The sequence below is a fragment of the Hyperolius riggenbachi genome, chromosome 7 (genome assembly GCF_040937935.1).
Source record: "Hyperolius riggenbachi isolate aHypRig1 chromosome 7, aHypRig1.pri, whole genome shotgun sequence".
Classification (NCBI taxonomy): domain Eukaryota; kingdom Metazoa; phylum Chordata; class Amphibia; order Anura; family Hyperoliidae; genus Hyperolius; species Hyperolius riggenbachi.
In genome coordinates this window covers 7723592-7750725 of record NC_090652.1, presented here as the reverse complement: position 1 = coordinate 7750725, position 27134 = coordinate 7723592, and the positions used below count along the sequence as shown (strand labels likewise).

Here is a 27134-nt window from a genome sequence, read left to right as displayed (position 1 = left end):
AGGACTCTCTATGCTTGTCCTGAGGCATTGATCTACAAACTTGGTTCTCCAGCTGTTAACTATCTACAAGTCCCACAATGCATTGCGGGAGTCTGACAGCCACAGTCATGATTCATAAATGCAAATGCATTGTGGGACTTGTAGTTCCTTAACAGCTGGAGGGCCAAGTTTGCAGATCACTGTCCTGAGGGAATGGCTTATGCAGTGAACAGTTGTCTATTAAGTAATTAGGCTTTCCTCCATCACCTGGGTCATATCAGATTATACTGAGGTTTTCTGAGCGGTGTATGCTTTCAGTGGCATGCAGCATCCACAGCAGATATGGAGTAAAATGACATTTGGCCCTAGGCAAGGTTGTAGCTTTGTGTCGTCCCCCCCCCCCCCCCCCTTTCTGGTCCTTTTGATAATCTGAGGTGCAAAGTGGTCAGAAAGGTGGCAGGTGGGCCCCTTTCCACCCACTAGGCCCCAGTCACCTGCCTTTGTTGCCTTGTGTATGATCCAGAGCATTGCATAGAGGTAATTGTAGACGGAGGGGGCAGTTTGCTGAGTTGACCTGATGTCTGGCGTCGCAGCTGAACTCATATTGATATCTCCTCTGGCTGTGCTGTGTGTCTGACCTATCCTGCAGGGCACAGTCAGAGGCCACTCCCAGGTGATGCCATATATCTGGCTATATATAGATTAATAACCACATCCGTGGATTGGGCAGGATAGAGGGCGTCTCATCAGACTTGCAGTACATTGTGGATGCTTGGCAGGCTGCAGCTCTGCAGTGAGAGACTGGAGGACAGTCAGAAGCCGGAGTCCCTCTGTAGACGTTGGCTCTATAGGTAGAACCTTGTCGTCACTCAAAATGTAATTTGCAAGCTGCCATTGCATGCCGGTCGTCTGGCTGCAGCACTTCCTGACTCCCACCTGCAGCAATGCGGCCGGAATACGGTGTGAGACGGTACGGTCAGTTTATTGTCCACCCTTTCATCACAGCTGTGGCCAGAAACCGTCCAGCAGGAGCTGTGTGATTTGTGTGACACTCGTTTGAGATCAGACGGCCGTACTCAGTGACTGCATATACAGTAATCTGTAATGTACAAATGATCAGACGAGATATCTCTACTGGCATCTGATCTTTATTAGAGGCGTGTAGCTCATCTGTATGATCATTCTGTATCCGGGACACAGGTTTAAAACAACAACAACAACAACAACAACAAACAACATTTGTAAAGCGCTTTTCTCCCGTGGGACTCAAAGCGCATAAGCATGGCTCAGACCATCGTGGTACAGAGGAAGAATTTTATAAGTCTGGAAATGCCAGGCTAAACAGGTGGCTTTTCAGTCTGGATTTGAATAGCTCCAGAGATGGTGCTGTCTTTACTGGGTGTGGCAGGGAGTTCCAAAGAGTAGGGGCAGCATGACAGAAGGCTCTGTCTCCAGATTTTTTGAGGTGCACTCTGGGAGTGACCAAGTTTACAGAACTTGCTGATCTGAGGTTGTGAGAGGTGTGGTGCAGCTTCAGCAAGTCCTTCATGTATCCAGTGCCCAGATTGTGCAGGGATTTGAATGTCAGCAGTCCAATCTTGAAGAGTATTCTCCATTCTACTAGTAGCCAGTGCAGTGAGCGAAGGATCGGTGTAATGTGACAGTGGCGAGGCTGGTTTGTTAGCAATCTGGCAGCAGCATTCTGCACTAATTGCAGGCGACGCAGGTCCTTTTTGGGGAGGCCAGCATAAAGGGCATTGCAGTAGTCCAGCCGTGATGTGATGAAGGCGTGGACTAGGGTTGGAAACCAACCTGTCATTAAACTAAACAAATCAGAAAGCGGGGCTAGTGCTGTGAATAGAGCATGCCTTATTTTCTCTCCTTTCTCTTTCCCTTTCTCTGCCTTTCATTTTCTCTCTCCCACTTTCTCTGCAGCTTCATATCTCTTTTCCACTTTCTCTGCCTTTCATTTTCTCTTTTCCACTTTATTTGCCCTCCATTTTTCTTTCTCTTTCTCTGCCTTTTATTTTTTATTGGCTCCCCTATACAGTTCCCTGGTGTCTAGTGACCCCCTCCCTCCCCTATACAGTTCTGTGGTATCTAGTGGCATTCTCCCTCCCCTATACAGTTTCCCGGTATCTAGTGCTTTCCCCCTACCTCCCCCATATGGCTTCCCTGGATATCTATTGGCTTCACCTCCAATATTCCCTGGGGGTCTAGAGCGGGCCAAACATAATGCCAAGTGAGGAAACCACTTATGGTCCAAAGGGCCGGCGTTTGACATGTTTGTCCTAGACCAAGTGTAGAGGGCACAGGCTAAAATGGTGTTAAAAATAAAACTGTGTCTGGCACAACTCCATTTGCTCTGCATGACGTGGCCTGTAATACAATCACACGCGAATAAATCTGACTAATAGCAGACTAATGGCGAAGCTATTTCTGCAAACAATACATATTTCATAACCCTTGTATACGTAATACAGCAGTCCAAATACTCCAAGCAGTCTCTGCACAAGTCATGTAATAAGAACAGCAAATATAAATATGTATAAAGGACGTAAGAAACAAAACTTACTGAAACGAGTAGAAAAACTGCCCATAAGATTATAGAACAAAAAACTTTCCCATCTTACTGAAGCACCTCATACAATATCCAAAGGAGGTGTGTACAATCGAGTCGGGCAAAACCGGCGCTGGAAATTTGGGCGTAGTTGGCCCCGCCATAGACCGTAATATCAATTATGACTATAGCGGCGCTCAGTCAGTAATTTAGATGCCGTCCAAAGGCGGAGCCCAGATTACGATAAAAACTGCGTAATTCAGCTGCGTAAAATTGCTGAAAGCCCAATGACATCTTACCCCAGTGGCAATGGCAGCCTAGAGGGGGAATAGTAATTAACACTGCCGGGACTTTTTGCAGGAGCAGGGCGAGCCGTTTTTCAGCTTTACCCTGCGCCCAAATCTCCCGACGTCAAGTGTATACTGGAAGGCAGGAAGTGATGGGCAGAGGGGGCGTGACTAAAAGACAACCCGCACACCTGAAAGGTGCTGCCAGTAACTGAAATGGAAACGGTACAGGGGTCAGGTGACAAGATCACATGACCGGCATCACATGGGCGGACCGCTCTATGAGAAATGCAGGACCATGATGTTACGTAGGCAGGCTGTGGCATGGTCATGTGACTGAGTCACATGACTAGTATCACACAAATGAGACACTCACCTGGGGCCACTAATTACACAAACATCGTTGGATCGTAGGCGAACTGTTGGAAGGGGAAACGCTAATTATAGCAGAAGGCAATGTTATATAGGCAAAGGCAGCAGTTTACAAAAGCCACTTCCGTATACTGGTAGAAGGATTCTCGCTCACCTATCAGCACTAAGGGCTTGTCCATAACTAGGGCGCTTTTGCTTTCTGTTTTTTAAGCGCTGGTGATTTTCAAAATCGCCTTAAAAGCGCTCCTGCAATGATTCACATATGAGCGGTTCGATTCCGATCCGCTCACCAAAGTGCTGCCTGCACCATTGTAGGGGCAATTTGCCTATAATGGAAGGTATAGGGAAGTCGGAAAGCGATTAAAGCGCTTTTTATAGCGATTTCCCGAGCGCTTTTGAGAATAAATATATTGGATTTATTCTTTTCGGGGTCAAAGAGTTAATTTTCTGACTGATGTCAGGAAGTGAAAAAAAAAATCGCTCTGCAAGAGTGCTTAGAAAAGCGCTTTCCTAATAATCACTAACGCGCGGGAGGCCCTAAAAAAACCTAACAGCGTGAACGCGTCAATAAACAAGTACTACTACTGATGCATAAAAGTGGCGTAGTGGTTAGCGCTCTCGCCTTGCAGCGCTGGGTCCCTGGTTCAAATCCCAGCCAGGGCACCATCTGCAAGGAGTTTGTATGTTCTCCCCGTGTCTGCGTGGGTTTCCTCCGGGTACTCTGGTTTCCTCCCACATCCCAAAAACATACAGATAATTTAATTGACTCACTCCTAAATTGGCCCTAGATTACAGTACTTACACTACATAATATACATACATAGACATATGATAATAGTAGGGATTAGATTGTGAGCTCCTTTGAGGGACAGTTAGTGACAAGACAATATATATATATATATATATATATATATATATATATATATACTGTACAGCGCTGCGTAAGATGTCGGAGCTATATAAATACTAAATAATAATAATACCACCACATAAAGTCCTCGTCGTCTCTTGCAATTGAGGAATAACAGAGAAACTTGACTTAAGCCAATAATGTCCTGTTCACAGCTTTGGGTCATATGACCACGCCACAGTCCCCTAAGTAACATCATGGTCATCAATTCTCATGGAGTGGATTTCCCATGTGATGCGGGTCATGTGATCCTGTCACATGACCCCCTCTATGGCTTCCATTTTGGTTGCTGGCAGCACCTTTCTAGATGTGTCAATTGTCTTGTGGTCACGCCCACTCCACCATCACTTCCTGCCTTTAGTATACATTTGTACACGCCCCCTTGGGATAATGTAAGGAGCTACTTCGGTAACATTTTACTACCGATATTTGTTTCCTTATATTTGTTCCTTCTGGTCTCTATACATATTGGAGCGACTATTTGCTGCTCTCACCATGTATGTATTACTCGTGCAGAGACCGGCTGGACTTTATGGACTGATGTGGACTTCATTCCTCCTTGTGTGTCTGCATGTGTTACGCGATATGTATTGTTTGCAGAAATAGCTGAGCTATTAGTCTGCTATTAGTCAGATTTATTCATGTTTGATTGTGTGACTGTATTACAGGCCACTTCATGCAGAGCTATTGGAGTTGTATCAGCCATGGGATTATTTTTAACCCTATTTTAGCCTATGCCCTATACTCTTGCTCTATGAGGTATTTTTATTTGGTTTGTGGCCGTTTCTTGGTCCCTAGAACAAGTTTAGGTCTATCTGACTACCTGGCTGCTACATTGATTTATTCTGCAATGGAGTACCTATGTAGATGTAGAGAAACATTTGTACTGAAACTCCCAGTTATGTTTAGTCTAGGCTATTTAGTTATCCATTGTTCTGCCCCAGAGCACTCTAAGGACCAGTGCACACCAAAACCGCTAGCAGATCCTCAAAACGCTAGCGGTTTTTGGAGCAGATTTCAGAGCGATTCTAGGCATGTGCAGAGAGGTTTTCTAATCATGCCGAGCGTTTTTGGGAGCGTTTTTGTGTAGCAGATTTCATATATTGTTACAGTAAAGCTGTTACTGAACAGCTTCTGTAACAAACACCTGGAAACCACTCTGATCTAGCGTTTTTCAGAGCGGTTTGAGCTTTTACTATACATTGAGGCAGAAACGCTTCTGCAAACAGCAAAAATGCTGCAGGACCCACATTTGCGGTTTGCACCATCCCATTGAAATACATTAGCTAAGCGCTTTCCAAGGCGGAAGCAGTTTGCGGATCGCTTCAAAAACCGCTGTGTGCACCAGGCCTAAGAGATTGTTATTTCGGCTCACTTTGGAACACACCAAACATTGTGCAGTGATGCAGCGCCAGCAGTGAAGATGTCACCATTAGAGATGGCCCGAACCGTTCGCCGGGCGAATCTCTCTGTGCCCTGTACTACTTCCGGGTCGCTATGATGCGGAGTAGTACGCCTGCGCTGGCCCGGCGGAGCGCGTCCTATATCACGCTCCTGTTACTGGGCACTCTCTGCGCATGAGTGTGGCGTCACTCATGACGTCATGCACATGCGCAGAAAGTGCCCGGCAACAGGAGCGAGATCTAGGACGCGCAGATCTGACAACAATGTCAGAAACCCCTGATCTGCTGCATGCTTGTTCAGGGGCTATGGCTGAAAGTATTAGAGGCAGAGGATCAGCAGGACAGGCAGGCAACTGGTATTGAACTGAAAATATGTCATATTCTAGGTTCTTCAAAGTAGCCACCTTTTGCTTTGATTACTGCTTTGCACACTTTTGGCATTCTCTTGATGAGCTTCAAGAGGTAGTCACCTGAAATGGTTTTCACTTCACAGGTATGCCCTGTCAGGTTTAATAAGTGGGATTTCTTGCCTTATAAATGGGGTTGGGACCATCAGATGCGTTGTGGAGAAGTCAGGTGGATACACAGCTGATAGTCCTACTGAATTTGTATTATGGCAAGAAAAAAGCAGCTAAGTAATAAAAAAAAGTGTGACCATCATTACTTTAAGAAATGAAGGTCAGTCAGTCCGAAAAATTGGGAAAACTTTGAAAGTGTCCCCAAGTGCAGTCTCAAAAACCATCAAACGCTACAAAGGAACTGGCTCACATGCGGACCGCCCCAGGAAAGGAAGACCAAGAGTCACCTCTGCTGCAGAGGATAAGTTCATCCGAGTCACCAGCCTCAGAAATCGCAAGTTAACAGCAGCTCAGATTACAGACCAGGTCAATGCCACACAGAGTTCTAGCAGCAGACACATCTCTAGAACAACTGTTAAGAGGAGACTGTGTGAATCAGGCCTTCATGGTAGAATATCTGCTAGGAAACCACTGCTAAGGACAGGCAACAAGCAGAAGAAACGTGTTTGGGCTAAAGAACACAAGGAATGGACATTAGACCAGTGGAAATCTGTGCTTTGGTCTGATGAGTCCAAATTTGAGATTTTTGGTTTCAACCACTGTGTCTTTTTGCGACACAGAAAAGGTGAACGGATGGTCTCTACATGCCTGGATCCCACCGTGAAGCATGGAGGAGGAGGTGTGATGGTGTGGGGGAGCTTTGCTGGTGACACTGTTGGGGATTTATTCAAAATTGAAGGCATACTGAACCAGCATGGCTACCACAGCATCTTGCAGCGGCATGCTATTCCATCCGGTTTGCGTTGGACCATCATTTATTTTTCAACAGGACAATGACCTCAAACACACCTCCAGGCTGTGTAAGGGCTATTTGACCAGGAGGGAGAGTGATGGGGTGCTGCGCCAGATGACCTGGCCTCCACAGTCACCAGACCTGAACCCAATCGAGATGGTTTGGGGTGAGCTGGACCGCAGAGTGAAGGCAAAAGGGCCAACAAGTGCTAAGCATCTCTGGGAACTCCTTCAAGACTGTTGGAAGACCATTTCAGGTGACTACCTCTTGAAGCTCATCAAGAGAATGCCGAGAGTGTGCAAAGCAGTAAGCAAAGCAAAAGGTGGCTACTTTGAAGAACCTAGAATATGACATATTTTCGGTTGTGTCACACTTGTTGGTTATGTACTATACTTCCACATGTTTTATTTCATAGTTTGGATGCCTTCACTGTGAATCTACAATGTTCATAGTCCTGAACATAAAGAAAACTCTTTGAATAAGAAGGTGTGTCTAAACTTTTGGTCTGTACTGTATATATGTTTTCTTTTCTTTCTGGGGTAGTATGGCTGTCCCTGCTGCTAACAGGACGTCTGACACAGAGCAGCAGGAAAAGCCCACCCTCTAAAGAGAGTCCATGATGTTTTCCCTTCTCCTCTGTGACCCACAGCTCTCGCTCAGAAGGTGGCTGTCCGCTGTTAAACATTACATTTGTCTTATTTTATTTCTAGGCCAAAAGACGCAATCCGAGCCTTAAAGAAGAGACTGAATGGGAACAAGAATTACAGAGAAGTGATGCTGGCATTAACAGTAAGTCTCCCTACTCCTTCCCCTGAGCCCAGCTCTCCTCTCCCCACAGCGCCCCCTGCAGTTACAATGTGTACGTCTCCTTACTCCTTTCCCTGAGCCCAGCTCTCCTCTCCCTACAGCGCCCCCTGCAGTTACAATGTGTAAGTCTCCCTACTCCTTTCCCTGAGCCCGGCTCTCCTCTCCCCACAGCGCCCCCTGCAGTTACAATGTGTACGTCTCCTTACTCCTTTCCCTGAGCCCAGCTCTCCTCTCCCTACAGCGCCCCCTGCAGTTACAATGTGTAACGTAATCTATAGTAAGTCTCCCTACTCCTTTCCCTGAGCCCGGCTCTCCTCTCCCTACAGCACCCCCTACAGTTACAATGTGTAACGTAATCTATAGTAAGTCTCCCTATTCCTTTCCCTGAGCCCAGCTCTCCTCTCCCTACAGCGCCCCCTGCAGTTACAATGTGTAACGTAACGTAATCTATAGTAAGTCTCCTTTCCCTGAGCCCAGCTCTCCTCTCCCCACAGCGCCCCCTGCAGTTACAATGTGTAAGTCTCCCTACTTCTTTCCCTGAGCCCAGCTCTCCTCTCCCCACAGCGCCCCCTGCAGTTACAATGTGTAACGGCATCTGTAGTAAGTCTCACTACTCCTTTCCCTGAGCCCAGCTCTCCTCTCCCCACAGCACCCCCTGCAGTTACAATGTGTAACGTCATCTGTAGTAAGTCTCCCTACACCTTTCCCTGAGCCCAGCTCTCCTCTCCCCACAGCGCCCCCTGCAGTTACAATGTGTAACGTAATCTATAGTAAGTCTCCCTACTCCTTTCCCTGAGCCCAGCTCTCCTCTCCCTACAGCGCCCCCTGCAGTTACAATGTGTAACGTAATCTATAGTAAGTCTCACTACTCCTTCCCCTGAGCCCGGCTCTCCTCTCCCTACAGCACCCCCTGCAGTTACAATGTGTAACGGCATCTGTAGTAAGTCTCTCTACTCCTTTCCCTGAGCTCAGCTCTCCTCTCCCCACAGTGCCCCCTGCAGTTACAATGTGTAAGTCTCCCTACACCTTTCCCTGAGCCCAGCTCTCCTCTCCCCACAGCGCCCCCTGCAGTTACAATGTGTAACGTAATCTAGAGTAAGTCTCCCTACTCCTTTCCCTGAGCCCAGCTCTCCTCTCCCTACAGCGCCCCCTGCAGTTACAATGTGTAATGCAATCTATAGTAAGTCTCACTACTCCTTCCCCTGAGCCCAGCTCTCCTCTCCCCACAGCACCCCCTGCAGTTACAATGTGTAACGTAATCTATAGTAAGTCTCCTTTCCCTGAGCCCAGCTCTCCTCTCCCCACAGCGCTCCCTGCAGTTACAATGTGTAACGTCCCTACTCCTTTCCCTGAGTCCAGCTCCCCTCTCCCCACAGCGCCCCCTGCAGTTACAATGTGTAACGTAATCTGTAGTAAGTCTCCTTACTCCTTTCCCTGAGCCCAGCTCTCCTCTCCCCACAGCGCCCCCTGCAGTTACAATGTGTAAGTCTCCCTACTCCTTTCCCTGAGCCCGGCTCTCCTCTCCCCACAGCGCCCCCTGCAGTTACAATGTGTAACGTAATCTGTAGTAAGTCTCCCTACTCCTTTCCCTGAGCCCAGCTCTCCTCTCCCCACAGCGCCCCCTGCAGTTACAATGTGTAAGTCTCCCTACTCCTTTCCCTGAGCCCGGCTCTCCTCTCCCCACAGCGCCCCCTGCAGTTACAATGTGTAACGTAATCTGTAGTAAGTCTCCCTACTCCTTTCCCTGAGCCCAGCTCTCCTCTCCCCACAGCGCCCCCTGCAGTTACAATGTGTAACGTAATCTATAATATACTGTAAACCTTTTTGTGAACAGGTTGGCAAGGATTTTCCTTTCACTTACCGTAGTATAGCAGGGTACACATGCTAGATGAAATGTGGGCGATAACAAATGCCTGGCAGATTAACTCAGACGAGTGCTGGCTGAGGGCATTGATTTAGCCACATCCCCCACCCACCCTCCTGCATTGCAATAGAACGTGCTGCTAGCCAATAGGCTGATGACACATCTGTACAATGTCGGCTCTACACTGTTGCCCGAGAGATCAAGTCTGTTTTCTTACTATTTTTATTACAGAGAACTCATTTAAAGTGGAGCTGAACTCTTGCACAGGACAGAAGGAAAGCATAGAGAAATGCACCCTGTATGTATTTACAGAGTTTAGCCTGTCTAATCCCCCCTCATCTGTGACTAGTCACAAGTGTAATTTGATCTCTCATCTGTCAGCTCAGGGATCCATTAGTCTTCGGCAGAGCAGCTAATTTGTAAATGAAAGATGTTTACTCTCTCTGCTTCCATGAAAGTAGAAAGTAGACACACTGCAGGTTTATTGCAGGATTTGTATCAGATATAACAAATACATTTTTTTTAATGGCAACATGGTTGCATAGTAGTTAGCGCTGGGTCCCCGGTTCGAAGCCCAGCCAGGTCAACATCTGCAAGGAGTTTGTATGTTCTCCCCGTGTCTGTGTGGGTTTCCTCTGGGAACTCTGGTTTCCTCCCACATCCCAAAAACATACAGATAGGTTGATTGGAGTCCCCCTAAATTGGACTAGACTATGATACGTACTGCACGATACATACATACACATATGACTATGGTGAGGACTAGATTGTGAGCCCTTCTGGGGGACAGTTAGTGACAAGACAATATACTATGCACAGCGCTGCGGAACATGTCGGCGCTATATAAATACTTAAATAAAATGGAAACAGACATAGGGTTAACATCCTGTGTTTACCAATTGACTCTTTGCAGAGGCAATTCCTAAGTTGACAGCTGAGCGATCAAACTACAACTTGTACTTAGTCACAGATGTGCAGGAATTAGGCAGGCTAAAGTCTCTAAATACATACAGGGTGCATTTCTCGGTTTTCCTTCCGTCCTGTGCAAGAGTTCAGCTCCACTTTAGGGCGTAAAAGGTTTATTTCCATGTTCAGTCACTGAGCGATGCATTTTGGGATTAATGTGACCTTGAATATTCACAAATACCGTGTGTTTTAACAGTGCAAAATTGCATTCAGCGTTTACTTACTATTTATAACAAGGTGGTTTTGTAAAATTTGCCTATTTCAATTTCACATATTAATTTGAATTTGAGATAGCTTCTCATTGACGTGCATATAGGCTGATTATCCTGCAGGCCAGTGATTGGCTGCCTCACCACCTACTAACTGGGGATCGCCCTCTAGTGGCCATGTTTGATAATGCAGATGTGGTTTTATTTTATTTTTTCTCAATAAACATTTTTTTATTGTAGAATGAACTTTGTTTACAAACTTGAAAATTCAGTATTCAGTTTTAAGCAATACAGGCATTTATGAACATAGCGTGAAGAGAATTACATTAAGAAAATAACATTGTGTGAGTGAATGATATCTGGTTTGGTTGTCTGGGAGTAACAGGAATTGTTTACTTCTTCCCTTGTACTCACATTAATGTGTATATCAAGGAGGGTTCGAATTGAATATTGATGTGGACTCTGAACTAGTTGATACCCCTTTCTCCTATAGCCTTCTCTACCCTTTAGTATTTAGGGCAGAAGGTTGGTGAAAGGGAAATGAGTGGGGGCTTCTCAGAATTGAAGGCCCTGCTTGGTAAACTATTGTTTAATATGTTCAGGCCCTTCATCTGATTTGGGGACTGTCTTCAGGGTGGAGAGCTCCTTGCAGATTTGTGTACATAGCTAGGGATGGGAGACTTTGGGTGAGTTTTACTTCTGTATTGGAATACACTGTGACCAGATTGTGTCATTCTCTGTGTCGGTTAGTTATAGCAAAACTTTCTAATTTGCTTTGGTGCACTAAAAGACTAAGAAATCACTATACAATCGAAAAGAAATGAAAGACTACAAATTATACCTCATATTAAACACACATAACAAGCTGCAATAGATATCTTGATGTCTGTGAGATTCATTTGTTGTTTGGTCCTTGCTGTTTATTTATACGTCACTTTTTATTCTGTTTTACCAGGTACTTGGGTTTGGGTAATTGATAAGGGTTTTACCCGTCCTAATCCTTATAATGTTTTCCATCTGGAGATTGGAGTGTATTAGGTTCTTAAAATGTGGCCAGGGTACATGCTCATTCGATTTCCAGTTTACTGTTATAAGGTGAATAGCTGCTGTTAATATATGGCATATCAGTGGTTGTAGTTGTTTATCATATATGTCTAGATCAATCATTAACAATGCAAGTTCAGGTTTGAGAGAGAAATCGTTAGTAATCAGAGATTTTAATAGGTTTTCTATTGGGTCCCATAAGGTTCTAACCAGTTCACAGTCCCATAACATATGTTTTAGAGTGCCTATATGTTTATTGCATTTCCAGCACATTGGAGAAAGGTTTGGTTTAAATGCGGCAATTTTTCTTGGTGTGAGGTACCATTTAGTAAGGATTTTCTTTGATTGTTCCCAGTGTGTGGCACAATGGGAGAATTTTTTAATGCATTTATTTGTCGTTAGGATTTGAGAGATGGTGATTTTTGTATTTAGATCACTGGACCACACATTGGTATATTTAGTTAATATCTTTAGATGATTCGTAAAGAATTCAGAGTACCATATGGAGATCCCTCCTTGGATAGGTATTTTGCTGTTAAGCATGGTTATTATGTGATCTGGGAGATGTGGAGGTTCAATTATTTTGGTCGATAGAATATGGGATATTCTCATGTGGGTGAATTTGAATGAGTCTGGGATTGAGAATTCATTCTTTAGTTTTTCAAAGGGTTTTGGTTTTTTGGATTCGGTTATTTCTCCAATGTGCCGGATGCCTTTATCAAGTAATACATTGATATTTAGGTCAGGTGTCATCATGTTTAATATCTGGATTGGGAGTGGTATTGAGCTCTGGGTTGCACTTTTGTATGGGTATTTGGTGTAATATTCCCATGCCATTATGGTCGCTTGTATGGTTGGAAATGTGGATTTTGGGGATTTGATCCCTACTAGAGTACCACAGATCAGGGTTCTCAAGGGGATGTTCATGATTTGTTCTTCCATGTTTGCCCATTGTTTGGTAGAGGGTCTTGTCCACCAATCTTTGGACATGCTCAGTAGTGAGGAATAGTAGTATTTTTCGATACATGGTAGACCTAAGCCACCCTTGTTCGTTGGGAGGGTCATGTATGTCTGTGATATTCTGGGGGTTCGTTCTTTCCAGATATATTTTGCAATGATTTTTCTTAAATTATTGAAGAAGGCCTTCTTTAGAGGGATGTTTATTGTGCGGAATATATATAATATTTTCGGAAGAGTGAACATTTTAAAGGATACTATTCTGCCTACCCAAGATAACATGGATTTACTGTGTTTCTCGCAGTCTTGTTTTACCTTTAGTAGTAGGGGAACATAATTGTATTTAAATAAATCCTTTGTAGAGTGTGGAAGTAAAATGCCTAAGTATGGTATGTGTTGGCGTGCCCATGGGAATTGTATTTTGGAGTCTATCTCGTTTATTTGGTGGGTTGGGATGTTTAGGCCTAGCATGAGGGATTTATTCTTGTTGAGTTTGTAGAGTGATACTTGGGAGAAGTTATCTAATTCCTTTAGTACATTTTGCAGAGATGTATAAGGATTCGATAGTGTGAGGATTACTTCATCCGCAAATAGTCCAATCTTGTGAGCTGTCTGATTGATTTCAATTCCTTTAATGTTAGGGTTTGATCTGATTTTTTCAGCCAGAGTTTCCATTAATAGTGAGAATATTATCGGTGAAAGGGGGCAACCTTGGCGTGTGCCGTTGGAGATTGGGAATTTTTTTGAGATGAACCCAGCTGCATTCACCATGGCTGATGGGTTTGTGTATAAAGCTAGTATGGCTCCCAAGATTGGACCCATGAATCCAAATTTTTCTAGTACCTGTTTCATAAAACCCCAGTGTACTCTGTCGAAGGCCTTCTCCGCATCCAGGGTAAGGAACACGGAGGAAGCCCTCGACATTTCCACGCATCTTAGAACATCAATTATCCTTCTTGTACCGTCAGCCGCTTGTCTGCCTTTTGTGAACCCAACCTGGTCTGTTGCTATGAGAGTGTTGGTGACATTCATCAGCCTATTGGCTATTAATTTGGCATATAGCTTGGTGTCACAATTGAGCAGGGAGATTGGGCGATAATTTGCGGGATTGGTGTGATCTTTGTCTTGTTTGGGCAGTACCGTTATTATCGCCTCTAGATATTCTGCTGGGATTTTAGAATCTGTCCTAAATTTGTTGAAGAGGGCTGTTAGTGGGGGGGATAAGGTGTTTGTAAAATTCTTGTAGTACTCGTTGCTGAAGCCGTCGGGGCCGGGGGCTTTATTTAGTTTAAGCTTTTGAATGGTTTTTGAGACTTCTGCTGCTGAGAAGGGGGCATTTAGTGTTTCTAGTTGTTGTAAGGAAAGTTTTGGGAGGGAAATGTCCTTGAGAAAGGAGGTTATTTTTATCTTATTTGGCTGGGGTGTTGTAGGGTCATCTTTGAGATTATACAGCTGTTGGTAGTAGCTTTTAAAAGCTTCCGCAATTAGTTTGGGATTTGTTACTTCTGTTTTGTTGGTTGGGTGTCTAAGGCTGTGAATTCTAGCTTTCATGCTTCTTTGCTTCAGCATATTAGCCAGTAATTTACTAGCCTTGTTGCCTTGTGAATAGTGGTTATTTTTGGATCTTTGGATATTTCTATCATATTGATATAGTAGTAGGTCTTTTAATTGGTTGCGAAGTTTGAATAATTCGTTTCTTAATGATATGAGGGTGTTTGCCTTGTGTTGGGATTCTACGTGTTTTATTTGCGATAATAAATTATCCATTTTCATCTGCTTTTCTCTTTTAAATTTGGCTCCTAGGCGTATGAGGTGGCCTCTGATAACAGCCTTTTGCGCTGACCATATTGTAGCTTCATTAGTGTCTGCTGTTGTGTTGATTTGGAAAAATTCTGTCAGAGCATTTTGTATAATGGCTTTGTTGTCGGGGGATAATAGTGTATGGGCGTTAAGTCTCCATAACTGGGGTTTTTTAGTGGAAGATGGACGTTTTATTTTTATGGTAATGGGGGAGTGGTCTGACCAGGTGGTTGTGCCTATTGATGTCGAGATGACTTCCTGTAATAGTGTTGTATCCGTTAGGAAAAAATCAATCCTAGAATAGGTATTGTGTATGTGAGAGAAATATGTATAATCTCTAGTTTCTCCATGTAGAATTCTCCAGGGGTCATACAGGTTGTGCCAGTGTGTTAATTTAAGAATAGATTTACTGTGTTTTTTCTTTTTTGCAGAAGAGTCAAGTGTGGTTAGGTGGGCGTTGAAGTCTCCTCCAATTAATAGTAGTCCTTGCTTTATCTTATTAACTTTGGCTAGTAGTTTGTCTATGAAGGCCTTTTGTCCTGAATTGGGAGAATATATGTTCACCAGCGTGTACTGTATCGAGTCAATAGTACCACTGAAGATCACATATCTGCCTTGTGGGTCGGTAATAATCTCTTTTGGTATGATGGAGAGATCATTATGGAATGCAATAAATGTTCCTCTTTTTTTCTTGGAAAATGTGCTGTGATATATGGTGGTGTACCTTTTATGTGACAATAGATGTTTATCTTTTTCTATGAAGTGAGATTCCTGTCCAAAAATCACATCTGTATGTGTAGATGTCATTTCTGACCAGAAATAGTGCCTTTTTTGGGGGGAGTTGAGCCCCCGTGTGTTCAAGGATGTGATTGTTAATGTCATGTTATAAGATAGTGAGAGATCTTTTCTATGTATGGACTCGTTAACTCTCTGTGTCCGTATATTTTTAGTTTACACCCTGGCACGGGGATTTGTGTTGAATCGGATCGGGGCTTAACCTTGTAAGTAACCTGGTATTGGTGATAGGGTATCGTTTTGCAGCTAAAACATAAACATACAACTTGAAAATAAACTAACAAAGAAACATTTAACAGCATGAGATTTGAGTCCAGGGTCTCACGCAATCAGTGGGGCACATGCAGTGATTACCAACTGCTAGGAAGTAGGCCACAGAGTGCTTGATAGCACTAGAAGGTGGAAATATATGGTCATCGCACGGTGAGGGGAGCCTGTCTTCTCACTTGTTGTGCCAGTCCGCAGCTATTTTTGTATTCTTTGCCATTTTGTTTTCCCGGGTTTCGTCCAGTTGAGCAGGAATGTTCAGATTTTTGAAGATCTTTCTTCCATCCTCAATTGAAGAAATGGCAATTGTTTTATTGTTGTGTCGGAAGAGGACTTTGGTGGGGAATCCCCATTTATACGGTATTTGTAAAGAGCGGAGGGCCTTAGTCAGAGGCTGAAGATCTTTCCGTTTTTGTAATGTGGCTTGGGATAAGTCGGCATATAGGTGAATGTGCTTGTATGGTTCTGGTAAAGTAGTGTTTTTCTGGATGTAAAGCAGTAGCTGTTCCTTGATGTGGTAGCATAGAAATTTGGCTATGACATCTCTGGGGGAGTGCTCAGGGATGAAAGATGGCTTTGGCAGCCTGTGGACTCTGTCTAGTATCAGCTCAGTGTCATTGGCTGATGTGATGGTTGCTTTTATGATGCCTTGAATGTGCTGTTTTAATTCTCCTGTGGTAACCTGCTCTGGGATGCCCCTGAATTTCAGGTTGTTCCTGCGGCATCTATCCTCCAAGTCAGCGTTTTTGGTTTTTAGCCAGTTAATATCAGAGTTAAAGCTCTCAGTGGTGTCCACAACTATATTGTGCTCATGTATTAGCTCAGTGACTTTCCGTTCGGTTATATCAACTCTGGAGCCTAGCTCCGTCAGCTCCCTCTGTACATTAGATGTCATTGTGTTGATATCTTGCAGAAGCGAGTGCTTAAAAGAAATCAGTATGTCTTTAATAAAGTTCTGTGACGCAGCCTGCTCTGTTGTGGGATATGTTTCTATAGCAGCTGCTAATGCTAGGTCTACTTGAGGGAATGGGTCAGCGGCGTCAGAATCTCCTACCTGATGGATGCTCTCCGTGAGTCTCGGTCTGTTTTTCACCGGACTTCTTGATGTGGGAGTATTGGGAGAAGGAGTAGATTCCCCTGAGGAGGTAGGATTGGTGCTGAGCTTCCTCGTATCTGTTGCGGAGTTTGGTGGTTTCGAACCTCGCTGCGTGTCTCTGCCGCCGGCGCCATCTTGGGGCTGGTGCTGGGGGAGACGGGCCTTGTCTCCGAAGTAATCAGTCAATTTGCGTGGTTTCGGCTCATTTTTCTTTCTCTTTTTAGAGGCGTCCTGCTCTGTCATCATGTCCTCTTCTCGGGACATAAAGTCTTGCTGCGGATCCATGTCGGATTGAGCTGGTTTGGTTGTTGGCTCCGGGAGCTCACGCTACATGCGACTTCTCCTCACCACGCGGTAGCCACGCCCCCCCGATGTGGTTTTATTTTGATGAGTGTACTGTATAAAACAACAACAAATCACATTTGTAAAGCGCTTTTCTCAAAGCGCATAAGCATGGCTCAGACCATCGTGGTACAGAGGAAGAATTTTATAAGTCTGGAAATGCCAGGCTAAACAGGTGGCTTTTCAGTCTGGATTTGAATAGCTCCAGGGATGGTGCTGTCTTTACTGGGTGTGGCAGGGAGTTCCAAAGAGTAGGGGCAGCATGACAGAAGGCTCTGTCTCCAGATTTTTTAGGTGCACTCTGGGAGTGACCAAGTTTATAGAACTTGCTGATCTGAGGTTGTGAGTGGTGCAGCTTCAGCAAGTCCTTCATGTATCCAGGGCCCAGATTGTGCAGGGATTTGAATGTCAGCAGTCCAATCTTGAAGAGTATTCTCCATTCTACTGGTAGCCAGTGCAGTGAGCGAAGGATCGGTGTAATGTGACAGTGGCGAGGCTGGTTTGTTAGCAATCTGGCAGCAGCATTCTGCACTAATTGCAGGCAACGCAGGTCCTTTTTGGGGAGGCCAGCATAAAGGGCATTGCAGTAGTCCAGCCGTGATGTGATGAAGGCGTGGACTAGGGTTTGAAGATCCTCTGGGGGAATCAGACGTTTAATCTTTGCAATGTTCTTCAGATGAAAGAAGGAAGATTTAACTACAGATGAAATTTGGTTTCTGAAACTCCATTCCCCATCGATTAGTACGCCAAGGCTGCGCACAAGGTTGGAGCTGTTTATGTCTGAATTCCCAATCCTGATTGGTGTTGCTTTAGGATAGAGGTGTTTTGATGGCGAGCACTGGCTTTGGACAAACAGGACCTCAGTTTTGTCAGCATTCAGTTTCAACCAGTTATCATTCATCCATGCCTGAAGCTCAGCTAAGCAAGAGTTTATTTTTGGGGTAGAGTCTGTTCCACCAGGTTTGAAGGACAGGTATAGCTGTGTGTCATCGGCGTAGCAGTGGTACATCAGGCCATGTCGTTGGATAAGTGTACCGAGTGGCAACATGTAGATTGCAAACAGCAGAGGGGATAGGATTGATCCTTGTGGCACTCCGAATTGTAGAGGTGCAGGTTTGGACATTATAGGTCCTAGGGATAGTCTCTGTGTTCTGTCAGTCAGGAATGATCTGAACCACTGGAGGACTGATCCACTGATGCCACAGTACTCCTGCAGTCTGTTAACCACTTGAGGACCCACCCTTTACCCCCCCTTAAGGACCAGCGCTGTTTGTTGGGATCTGTGCTGGGTGGGCTCTGCAGCCCCCAGCACAGATCAGCTGGCATGCAGAACGATCAGATCACCCCCCTTTTTTCCCCCCTATGGGGATTATGTGCAGGGGGGTCTGATCGCTCCTGCCTGCAGGCATGTTGCGGGGGGGGCACCTCAAAGCCCCCCTCCGCGGCGAAATTCCCCCCCTCCCTCTCCTACCTGTCATTCCCAGTGATCCGGGCTGCACAGGACACTATCCGTCCTGTGCAGCCAGTGACAGGATGTCCCCTGTCACATGGCGGCGATCCCCGGCCGCTGATTGGCCGGGGATCGCCGATCTGCGCAGCAGCGCCGTACAATGTAAACAAAGTGGATTATTTCCGCTTGTGTTTACATTTAGCCTGCGAGCCGCCATCGGCGGCCCGCAGGCTATTCACGGAGCCCCCCACCGTGAATTGACAGGAAGCAGCCGCTCGCGCGAGCGGCTGCTTCCTGATTAATTAGCCTGCAGCCGGTTCTGCGTCGCTGGTCCTGCAGCTGCCACTTTGCCGACGCACGGTATAAGCGTGCGGTCGGCAAGTGGTTAAGCAGGATTTCATGGTCAACTGTATCAAAAGCCGCTGAGAGATCCAACAGGATTAGGATGGAGCATTCCCCTCTGTCCCTTGCCATGAGCAGATCGTTGCAGACTTGGATGAGGGCTGTTTCACAGCTGTGGTGTTTCTTAAAGCCAGATTGTAGAGGGTCCAGGATGTTGTTTACTGACAGCCTGGTTTCAAGTAGCAGATAGACAACCTTTTCAATAACTTTGCCTAAGAAGGGGAGGTTGGAGACAGGTCTGTAGCTGCTCATAGCATCTGGATCCATGGAAGGTTTTTTAAGAAGGGGCTTGATGATTCCTTCTTTTAGAGAGGTAGGAAACCTCCCTGCTTGCAGAGAGCCATTTACTATTTTGTGAAATGCTGGACCAAGCAGGTCAGGGCATTTCAGCATATGTTTAGTTGGTCCAGGGTCCAGGTCGCAGGTTGTCTGGCGGAGGCGACAGAGGATGTCTGAGATCTCTTCCTCACTAATACTTTTGAAGTCAGTCCAGGGTGTTAGGTTGTTTTTGCCACCATTTCCAGGAGTTGCATGAGTCTTGGGTGCTGTGGATTGAATGAGAGACCGAATAGAGGATACTTTGTCAGTAAAGTAGCAGGCAAATTTCTCACATAGCTCCTTTGAGGGAGCTATAGTGGGTTTTAGACAGGATGGATTACATAGTCTATCAACTGTGCGGAATAGTTGGGCTGGCCTGTTGGCGGCCTTTGCGATCTCCTGTGATAGGTAGAAGGATTTTTTCTTGGTGATCGCATTTTGGTAGTTTTCCAGGTGAGAGACAAGGGTGTGTTTATCTTTTGAATTCTGAGATTTTCGCCACTTCCTTTCTAGTCTGCGCACTTCTTTCTTTATGTCCTTTAGTGAGCTGTCAAACCACCGTGCATGGTGAAGTGGTGTAGACCGTTTAATGCGAACTGGAGCGAGGGCGTCATAGGCAGATGACACTGCATGGTTGTAAATCAGGACCATGGAGTCTGGGTCTGCGCAATGATTGGTTAATGCGTCGAAGTTGAGGATATTCTGAACGTGCTGGGGTGAGACATCTTTCAGAGAACGGTATTTTATGAGTTCTTTCCCTCTGTGTTTTATCGCTGGTGCTGTCAGAGAGAAGTGGATGGTGTGGTGGTCTGACCATACCACTGGGTTTATATCCATGTGTGATATTAAAAGTCCGGAATGAAATATAAGATCCAGGGTGTGCCCTTTCGTGTGGGTGGGGAGGTTGACAGCCTGAGAGAGACCCAGTTCACTCATTATGAGAAGTAGTTCACTTCCTAGGTGGGAGTCGTGATCATCCACCCATGCATTAACCACCCTGGCGTTCTGATTAAATCGCCAGGGTGGCTGCGGGAGGGTTTTTTTTAAATGAAAAAAAAACTATTTCATGCAGCCAACTGAAAGTTGGCTGCATGAAAGCCCACTAGAGGGCGCTCCGGAGGCGTTCTTCCGATCGCCTCCGGCGCCCAGAATAAACAAGGAAGGCCGCAATGAGCGGCCTTCCTTGTTTTGCTTACATCGTCGCCATAGCGACGAGCGGAGTGACGTCATCGACGTCAGCCGACGTCCTGACGTCAGCCGCCTCCGATCCAGCCCTTAGCGCTGGCCGGAACTTTTTGTTCCGGCTACGCTGGGCTCAGGCGGCTGGGGGGACCCTCTTTCGCCGCTGCTCGCGGCGGATCGCCGCAGAGCGGTGGCGATCAGGCAGCACACGCGGCTGGCAAAGTGCCGGCTGCGTGTGCTGCTTTTTATTTGACGAAAATCGGCCCAGCAGGGCCTGAGCGGCAGCCTCTGGCGGTGTTGGACGAGCTGAGCTCGTCCAGACCGCTCAGCAGGTTAAAGGAAAGTTTCTTGGCACTCTGTTGCATTCCGTATTAAAGGACAACTGTAGCAAGAAGAATATGGAAGCTGCATATTTGCTTTTTTTTTTTTTTTTTTTTTTAAGCAATACCAGTTGCCTGGCTGTCCTGCTGATCCTCAGCCTCTAATACTATTAGCCATAGACCCTGAACAAGCATGCAGCAGATCAGGTGTTTGACACTATTGTCAGATCTGACTAGACTAGCCACATCCTTGTTTCTGGTGTTATTTGGACACTACTGCAGCCAGAGAGATCAGCAGGGCTGCCAGGCAACTGGTACTGCTTAAAAGAAAATAAATATGGCAGCCTCCGCATCCCTCTCGCTTCAGGTGTCTTTTAATTCAGTACTAATAATGTCTGCACAAATCTTTTTCCAAAAACTTCATATAAATTTTGCTGTCTTTGCTCTTTTTATAAAACGGCCCCTATACAGCAAGGTCCCGGTTAATGGGAACTAAACCAACCAGAGGTCAGCAGGGGAGCAATGGGGGTGTGCCTTAGATTGTCAGCGTGACCAAGTCCTCATCGCCATCAAATAATCATGCTAGGCCCATGTTGACTGTGCACAAGAGAACAGCTGTGTTCAGAGACATACCCAGTAGTGTGCTCCCCACTTTATCTCCCCCCCCCCCTCCCACCCTTCCGCTCTACTCAAAGAGCCAAGCTACTGGCCAGTGTTGTAGCAGGCAGGTAGCACTTGATAGAAATGCCACTGCACTGTTGGCAGTATAAAGAGCGATCCTCAGTGTAAATTTTGACTCTACCTCCTTTTTATGTGCATGGCCAGAACATCGCTTGACTCCACTAATGCTGTCGGGGGTCCCAGCCCTGCACATGAAAGAAAGGAACTGTCACAGCTTACATCTTGTGGATCAGCATGCTGAGGGTACTTGAGGATCATCATACTGAGGATGCTTGGGGATCATCATGCTGAGGATGCTTGAGGATCATCATGCTGAGGATGCTTGAGGATCATCATGCTGAGGATGCTTGAGGATCATCATGCTGAGGATGCTTGAGGATCATCATGCTGAGGATGCTTGAGGATCATCATGCTGAGGATGCTTGAGGATCATCATGCTGAGGATGCTTGAGGATCATCATGCTGAGGATGCTTGAGGATCATCATGCTGAGGATGCTTGAGGATCATCATGCTGAGGATGCTTGAGGATCATCATGCTGAGGATGCTTGAGGATCATCATGCTGAGGATGCTTGAGGATCATCATGCTGAGGATGCTTGAGGGTCAGCATACTGAGGATGCTTGAGGATCATCGTACTGAGGATGCTTGAGGATCATCGTACTGAGGATGCTCGAGGATCATCGTACTGAGGATGCTCGGGGATCATCGTACTGAGGATGCTCGGGGATCATCGTACTGAGGATGCTCGGGGATCATCGTACTGAGGATGCTCGAGGATCATCGTACTGAGGATGCTCGGGGATCATCGTACTGAGGATGCTCGGGGATCATCGTACTGAGGATGCTCGGGGATCATCGTACTGAGGATGCTCGGGGATCATCGTACTGAGGATGCTCGGGGATCATCGTACTGAGGATGCTCGGGGATCATCGTACTGAGGATGCTCGGGGATCATCGTACTGAGGATGCTCGGGGATCATCGTACTGAGGATGCTCGGGGATCATCGTACTGAGGATGCTCGGGGATCATCGTACTGAGGATGCTCGGGGATCATCGTACTGAGGATGCTCGGGGATCATCGTACTGAGGATGCTCGGGGATCATCGTACTGAGGATGCTCGGGGATCATCGTACTGAGGATGCTCGGGGATCATCGTACTGAGGATGCTCGGGGATCATCGTACTGAGGATGCTCGGGGATCATCGTACTGAGGATGCTCGGGGATCATCGTACTGAGGATGCTCGAGGATCATCGTACTGAGGATGCTCGAGGATCATCGTACTGAGGATGCTCGAGGATCATCGTACTGAGGATGCTCGGGGATCATCGTACTGAGGATGCTCGGGGATCATCGTACTGAGGATGCTCGGGGATCATCGTACTGAGGATGCTCGGGGATCATCGTACTGAGGATGCTCGAGGATCAGCGTACTGAGGATGCTGGAGGATCAGCGTACTGAGGATGCTGGAGGATCAGCGTACTGAGGATGCTGGAGGATCAGCGTACTGAGGATGCTGGAGGATCAGCGTACTGAGGATGCTGGAGGATCAGCGTACTGAGGATGCTGGAGGATCAGCGTACTGAGGATGCTGGAGGATCAGCGTACTGAGGATGCTGGAGGATCAGCGTACTGAGGATGCTGGAGGATCAGCGTACTGAGGATGCTGGAGGATCAGCGTACTGAGGATGCTGGAGGATCAGCGTACTGAGGATGCTGGAGGATCAGCGTACTGAGGATGCTGGAGGATCAGCGTACTGAGGATGCTGGAGGATCAGCGTACTGAGGATGCTGGAGGATCAGCGTACTGAGGATGCTGGAGGATCAGCGTACTGAGGATGCTCGGGGATCATCGTACTGAGGATGCTCGGGGATCATCGTACTGAGGATGCTCGGGGATCATCGTACTGAGGATGCTCGAGGATCATCGTACTGAGGATGCTCGAGGATCATCGTACTGAGGATGCTCGGGGATCATCGTACTGAGGATGCTCGAGGATCATCGTACTGAGGATGCTCGGGGATCATCGTACTGAGGATGCTCGAGGATCATCGTACTGAGGATGCTCGAGGATCATCGTACTGAGGATGCTCGAGGATCATCGTACTGAGGATGCTCGAGGATCATCGTACTGAGGATGCTCGAGGATCATCGTACTGAGGATGCTCGGGGATCATCGTACTGAGGATGCTCGGGGATCATCGTACTGAGGGTACTTGCAAAAATCTATTAACCCTTCGCACTCTCGCATGCAAATGTTCAAACAAATGCATTTACAGATTCATTCATCCAGGCACAACTGTTATCCCTACAGCTAAATTAAAAGTCGGGGTCTTAGTTCACAGAAGAATGCATTCTTATGCTTAGTCACCTATACTACGCAGAAGTACCCAGGTAAACATAGGTGTCCTAACTCTGGCCCTGTAACATGCATAGTGCAGACATGCAAACACATTCATTGCATCAAACCTATCAATATATATACTGAGGATGCTTGAGGATCATCATACTGAGGATGCTTGAGGATCATCATACTGAGGATGCTTGAGGATCATCATACTGAGGATGCTTGAGGATCATCATACTGAGGATGCTTGAGGATCATCATACTGAGGATGCTTGAGGATCATCATACTGAGGATGCTTGAGGATCATCATACTGAGGATGCTTGAGGATCATCATGCTGAGGATGCTTGAGGATCATCATGCTGAGGATGCTTGAGGATCATCATGCTGAGGATGCTTGAGGATCATCATGCTGAGGATGCTTGAGGATCATCATGCTGAGGATACTTGAGGATCATCATGCTGAGGGTACTTGAGGATCATCATACTGAGGATACTTGAGGATCCTCATACTGAGGGTACTTGGGGATCACCATGCTGAAGATGCTTGAGGATCACCATGCTGAAGATGCTTGAGGATCACTATGCTGAAGATGCTTGAGGATCACCATGCTGAAGATGCTTGAGGATCACCATGCTGAAGATGCTTGAGGATCATCATACTCAGGGTACTTGGGGATCATCATACTGAGGGTACTTGAGGATCATCATGCTGAGGATGCTTGGGGATCGTCATACTGAGGATGCTTGAGGATCGTCATACTGAGGATGCTTGAGGATCATCATACTGAGGATACTCGAGGATCATCATACTCAGGGTACTTGGGGATCATCATACTGAGGATACTTGAGGATCATCATACTGAGGATACTTGAGGATCATCATACTCAGGGTATTTGGGGATCATCATACTGAGGGTACTTGAGGATCATCATACTGAGGATACTTGAGGATCATCATGCTGAAGATGCTTGAGGATCATCATACTGAGGATGCTTGAGGATCGTCATACTGAGGATACTTTAGGATCATCATACTGAGGACACTTGAGGATCATCATAGTGAGGGTACTTGAGGATCCTCATACTGAGGATACTTGGGGATCATCATAATGAGAATACTTGAGGATCATCATGCTGAGGATGCTTGGGGATCGTCATACTGAGGATGCTTGGGGATCGTCATACTGAGGATGCTTGAGGATCGTCATACTGAGGATGCTTGAGGATCATCATACTGAGGATACTTGAGGATCATCATACTCAGGGTACTTGGGGATCATCATACTGAGGATACTTGAGGATCATCATACTGAGGATGCTTGAGGATCATCATACTGAGGATGCTTGAGGATCATCATACTGAGGATGCTTGAGGATCATCATACTGAGGATGCTTTAGGATCATCATACTGAGGATGCTTGAGGATCATCATACTGAGGATACTTGAGGATCATCATACTCAGGGTACTTGGGGATCATCATACTGAGGGTACTTGAGGATCATCATGCTGAGGATACTGGAGGATCATCATGCTGAAGATGCTTGAGGATCATCATACTGAGGATGCTTGAGGATCGTCATACTGAGGATACTTTAGGATCATCATACTGAGGACACTTGAAAATCATCATAGTGAGGGTACTTGAGGATCCTCATACTGAGGGTACTTGAGGATCCTCATACTGAGGATACTTGGGGATCATCATAATGAGAATACTTGAGGATCATCATGCTGAGGATGCTTGGGGATCATCATACTGAGGATGCTTGAGGATCATCATACTGAGGACACTTGAGGATCATCATACTGAGGACGCTTGAGGATCATCATACTGAGGATGCTTGAGGATCATCATACTGAGGATGCTTGAGGATCATCATACTGAGGATACTTGAGGATCATCATACTCAGGGTACTTGGGGATCATCATACTGAGGGTACTGGAGGATCATCATACTGAGGATACTTGAGGATCATCATGCTAAAGATGCTTGAGGATCATCATACTGAGGATGCTTTAGGATCGTCATACTGAGGATACTTTAGGATCATCATACTGAGGACACTTGAGGATCATCATAGTGAGGGTACTTGAGGGTCCTCATACTGAGGGTACTTGAGGATCCTCATACTGAGGGTACTTGAGGATCCTCATACTGAGGATACTTGGGGATCATCATAATGAGAATACTTGAGGATCATCATGCTGAGGATGCTTGAGGATCATCATACTGAGGATGCTTGGGGATCATCATACTGAGGATGCTTGAGGATCGTCATACTGAGGATGCTTGAGGATCATCATACTGAGGATACTTGAGGATCATCATACTCAGGGTACTTGGGGATCATCATACTGAGGATACTTGAGGATCATCATACTGAGGATGCTTGAGGATCATCATACTGAGGATGCTTGAGGATCATCATACTGAGGATGCTTGAGGATCATCATACTGAGGATGCTTGAGGATCATCATACTGAGGATGCTTGAGGATCATCATACTGAGGATGCTTGAGGATCATCATACTGAGGATGCTTGAGGATCATCATACTGAGGATGCTTGAGGATCATCATACTGAGGATGCTTGAGGATCATCATACTGAGGATGCTTGAGGATCATCATACTGAGGATGCTTGAGGATCATCATACTGAGGATGCTTGAGGATCATCATACTCAGGGTACTTGGGGATCATCATACTGAGGGTACTTGAGGATCATCATACTGAGGATACTTGAGGATCATCATGCTGAAGATGCTTGAGGATCATCATACTGAGGATGCTTGAGGATCGTCATACTGAGGATACTTGAGGATCATCATAGTGAGGGTACTTGAGGATCCTCATACTGAGGGTACTTGAGGATCCTCATACTGAGGATACTTGGGGATCCTCATACTGAGGATACTTGGGGATCATCATAATGAGAATACTTGAGGATCATCATGCTGAGGATGCTTGGGGCTCATCATACTGAGGATGCTTGAGGATCGTCATACTGAGGATGCTTGAGGATCGTCATACTGAGGATGCTTGAGGATCGTCATACTGAGGATACTTGAGGATCATCATAGTGAGGGTACTTGAGGATCCTCATACTGAGGGTACTTGGGGATCATCATAATGAGAATACTTGAGGATCATCATGCTGAGGATGCTTGGGGATCATCATGCTGAGGATGCTTGGGGATCATCATGCTGAGGATGCTTGGGGATCATCATGCTGAGGATGCTTGGGGATCATCATGCTGAGGATGCTTGGGGATCATCATGCTGAGGATACTTGGCATTTCTCAGTGTGAGGGGAGGCCATTCTGGGGGTCCCAATGGGGTTTCAGAGGCTGCTGGGGACCCCAAATTTTGCCTGTATGTGGACTATCACTGATGTGGGCAGCCCCTTGAAGCTGAAACCTTCACCACTTTCAGGGGGCCTCTGGCGGTGCTG

General features: G+C 46.2%; 1 protein-coding gene across 7 annotated transcripts in view; it reads left to right on the top strand.

Annotated features, from left to right (window-relative positions):
• The window catches only part of TOM1L2 (target of myb1 like 2 membrane trafficking protein), a 107604-nt gene that overhangs the window by 24179 nt on the left and 56291 nt on the right, over window positions 1-27134 (top strand). For all 7 annotated transcript variants that reach the window (XR_011022627.1, XM_068243547.1, XM_068243546.1 and 4 more), the window contains exon 3: window positions 7533-7611. Coding sequence is in view for 6 of the 7 variants with exons in the window: in XM_068243547.1 (XP_068099648.1) it covers window positions 7533-7611 (79 nt within the window). In the remaining variant the exon portion in view is untranslated. The remainder of the gene's footprint in view (window positions 1-7532; window positions 7612-27134) is intronic.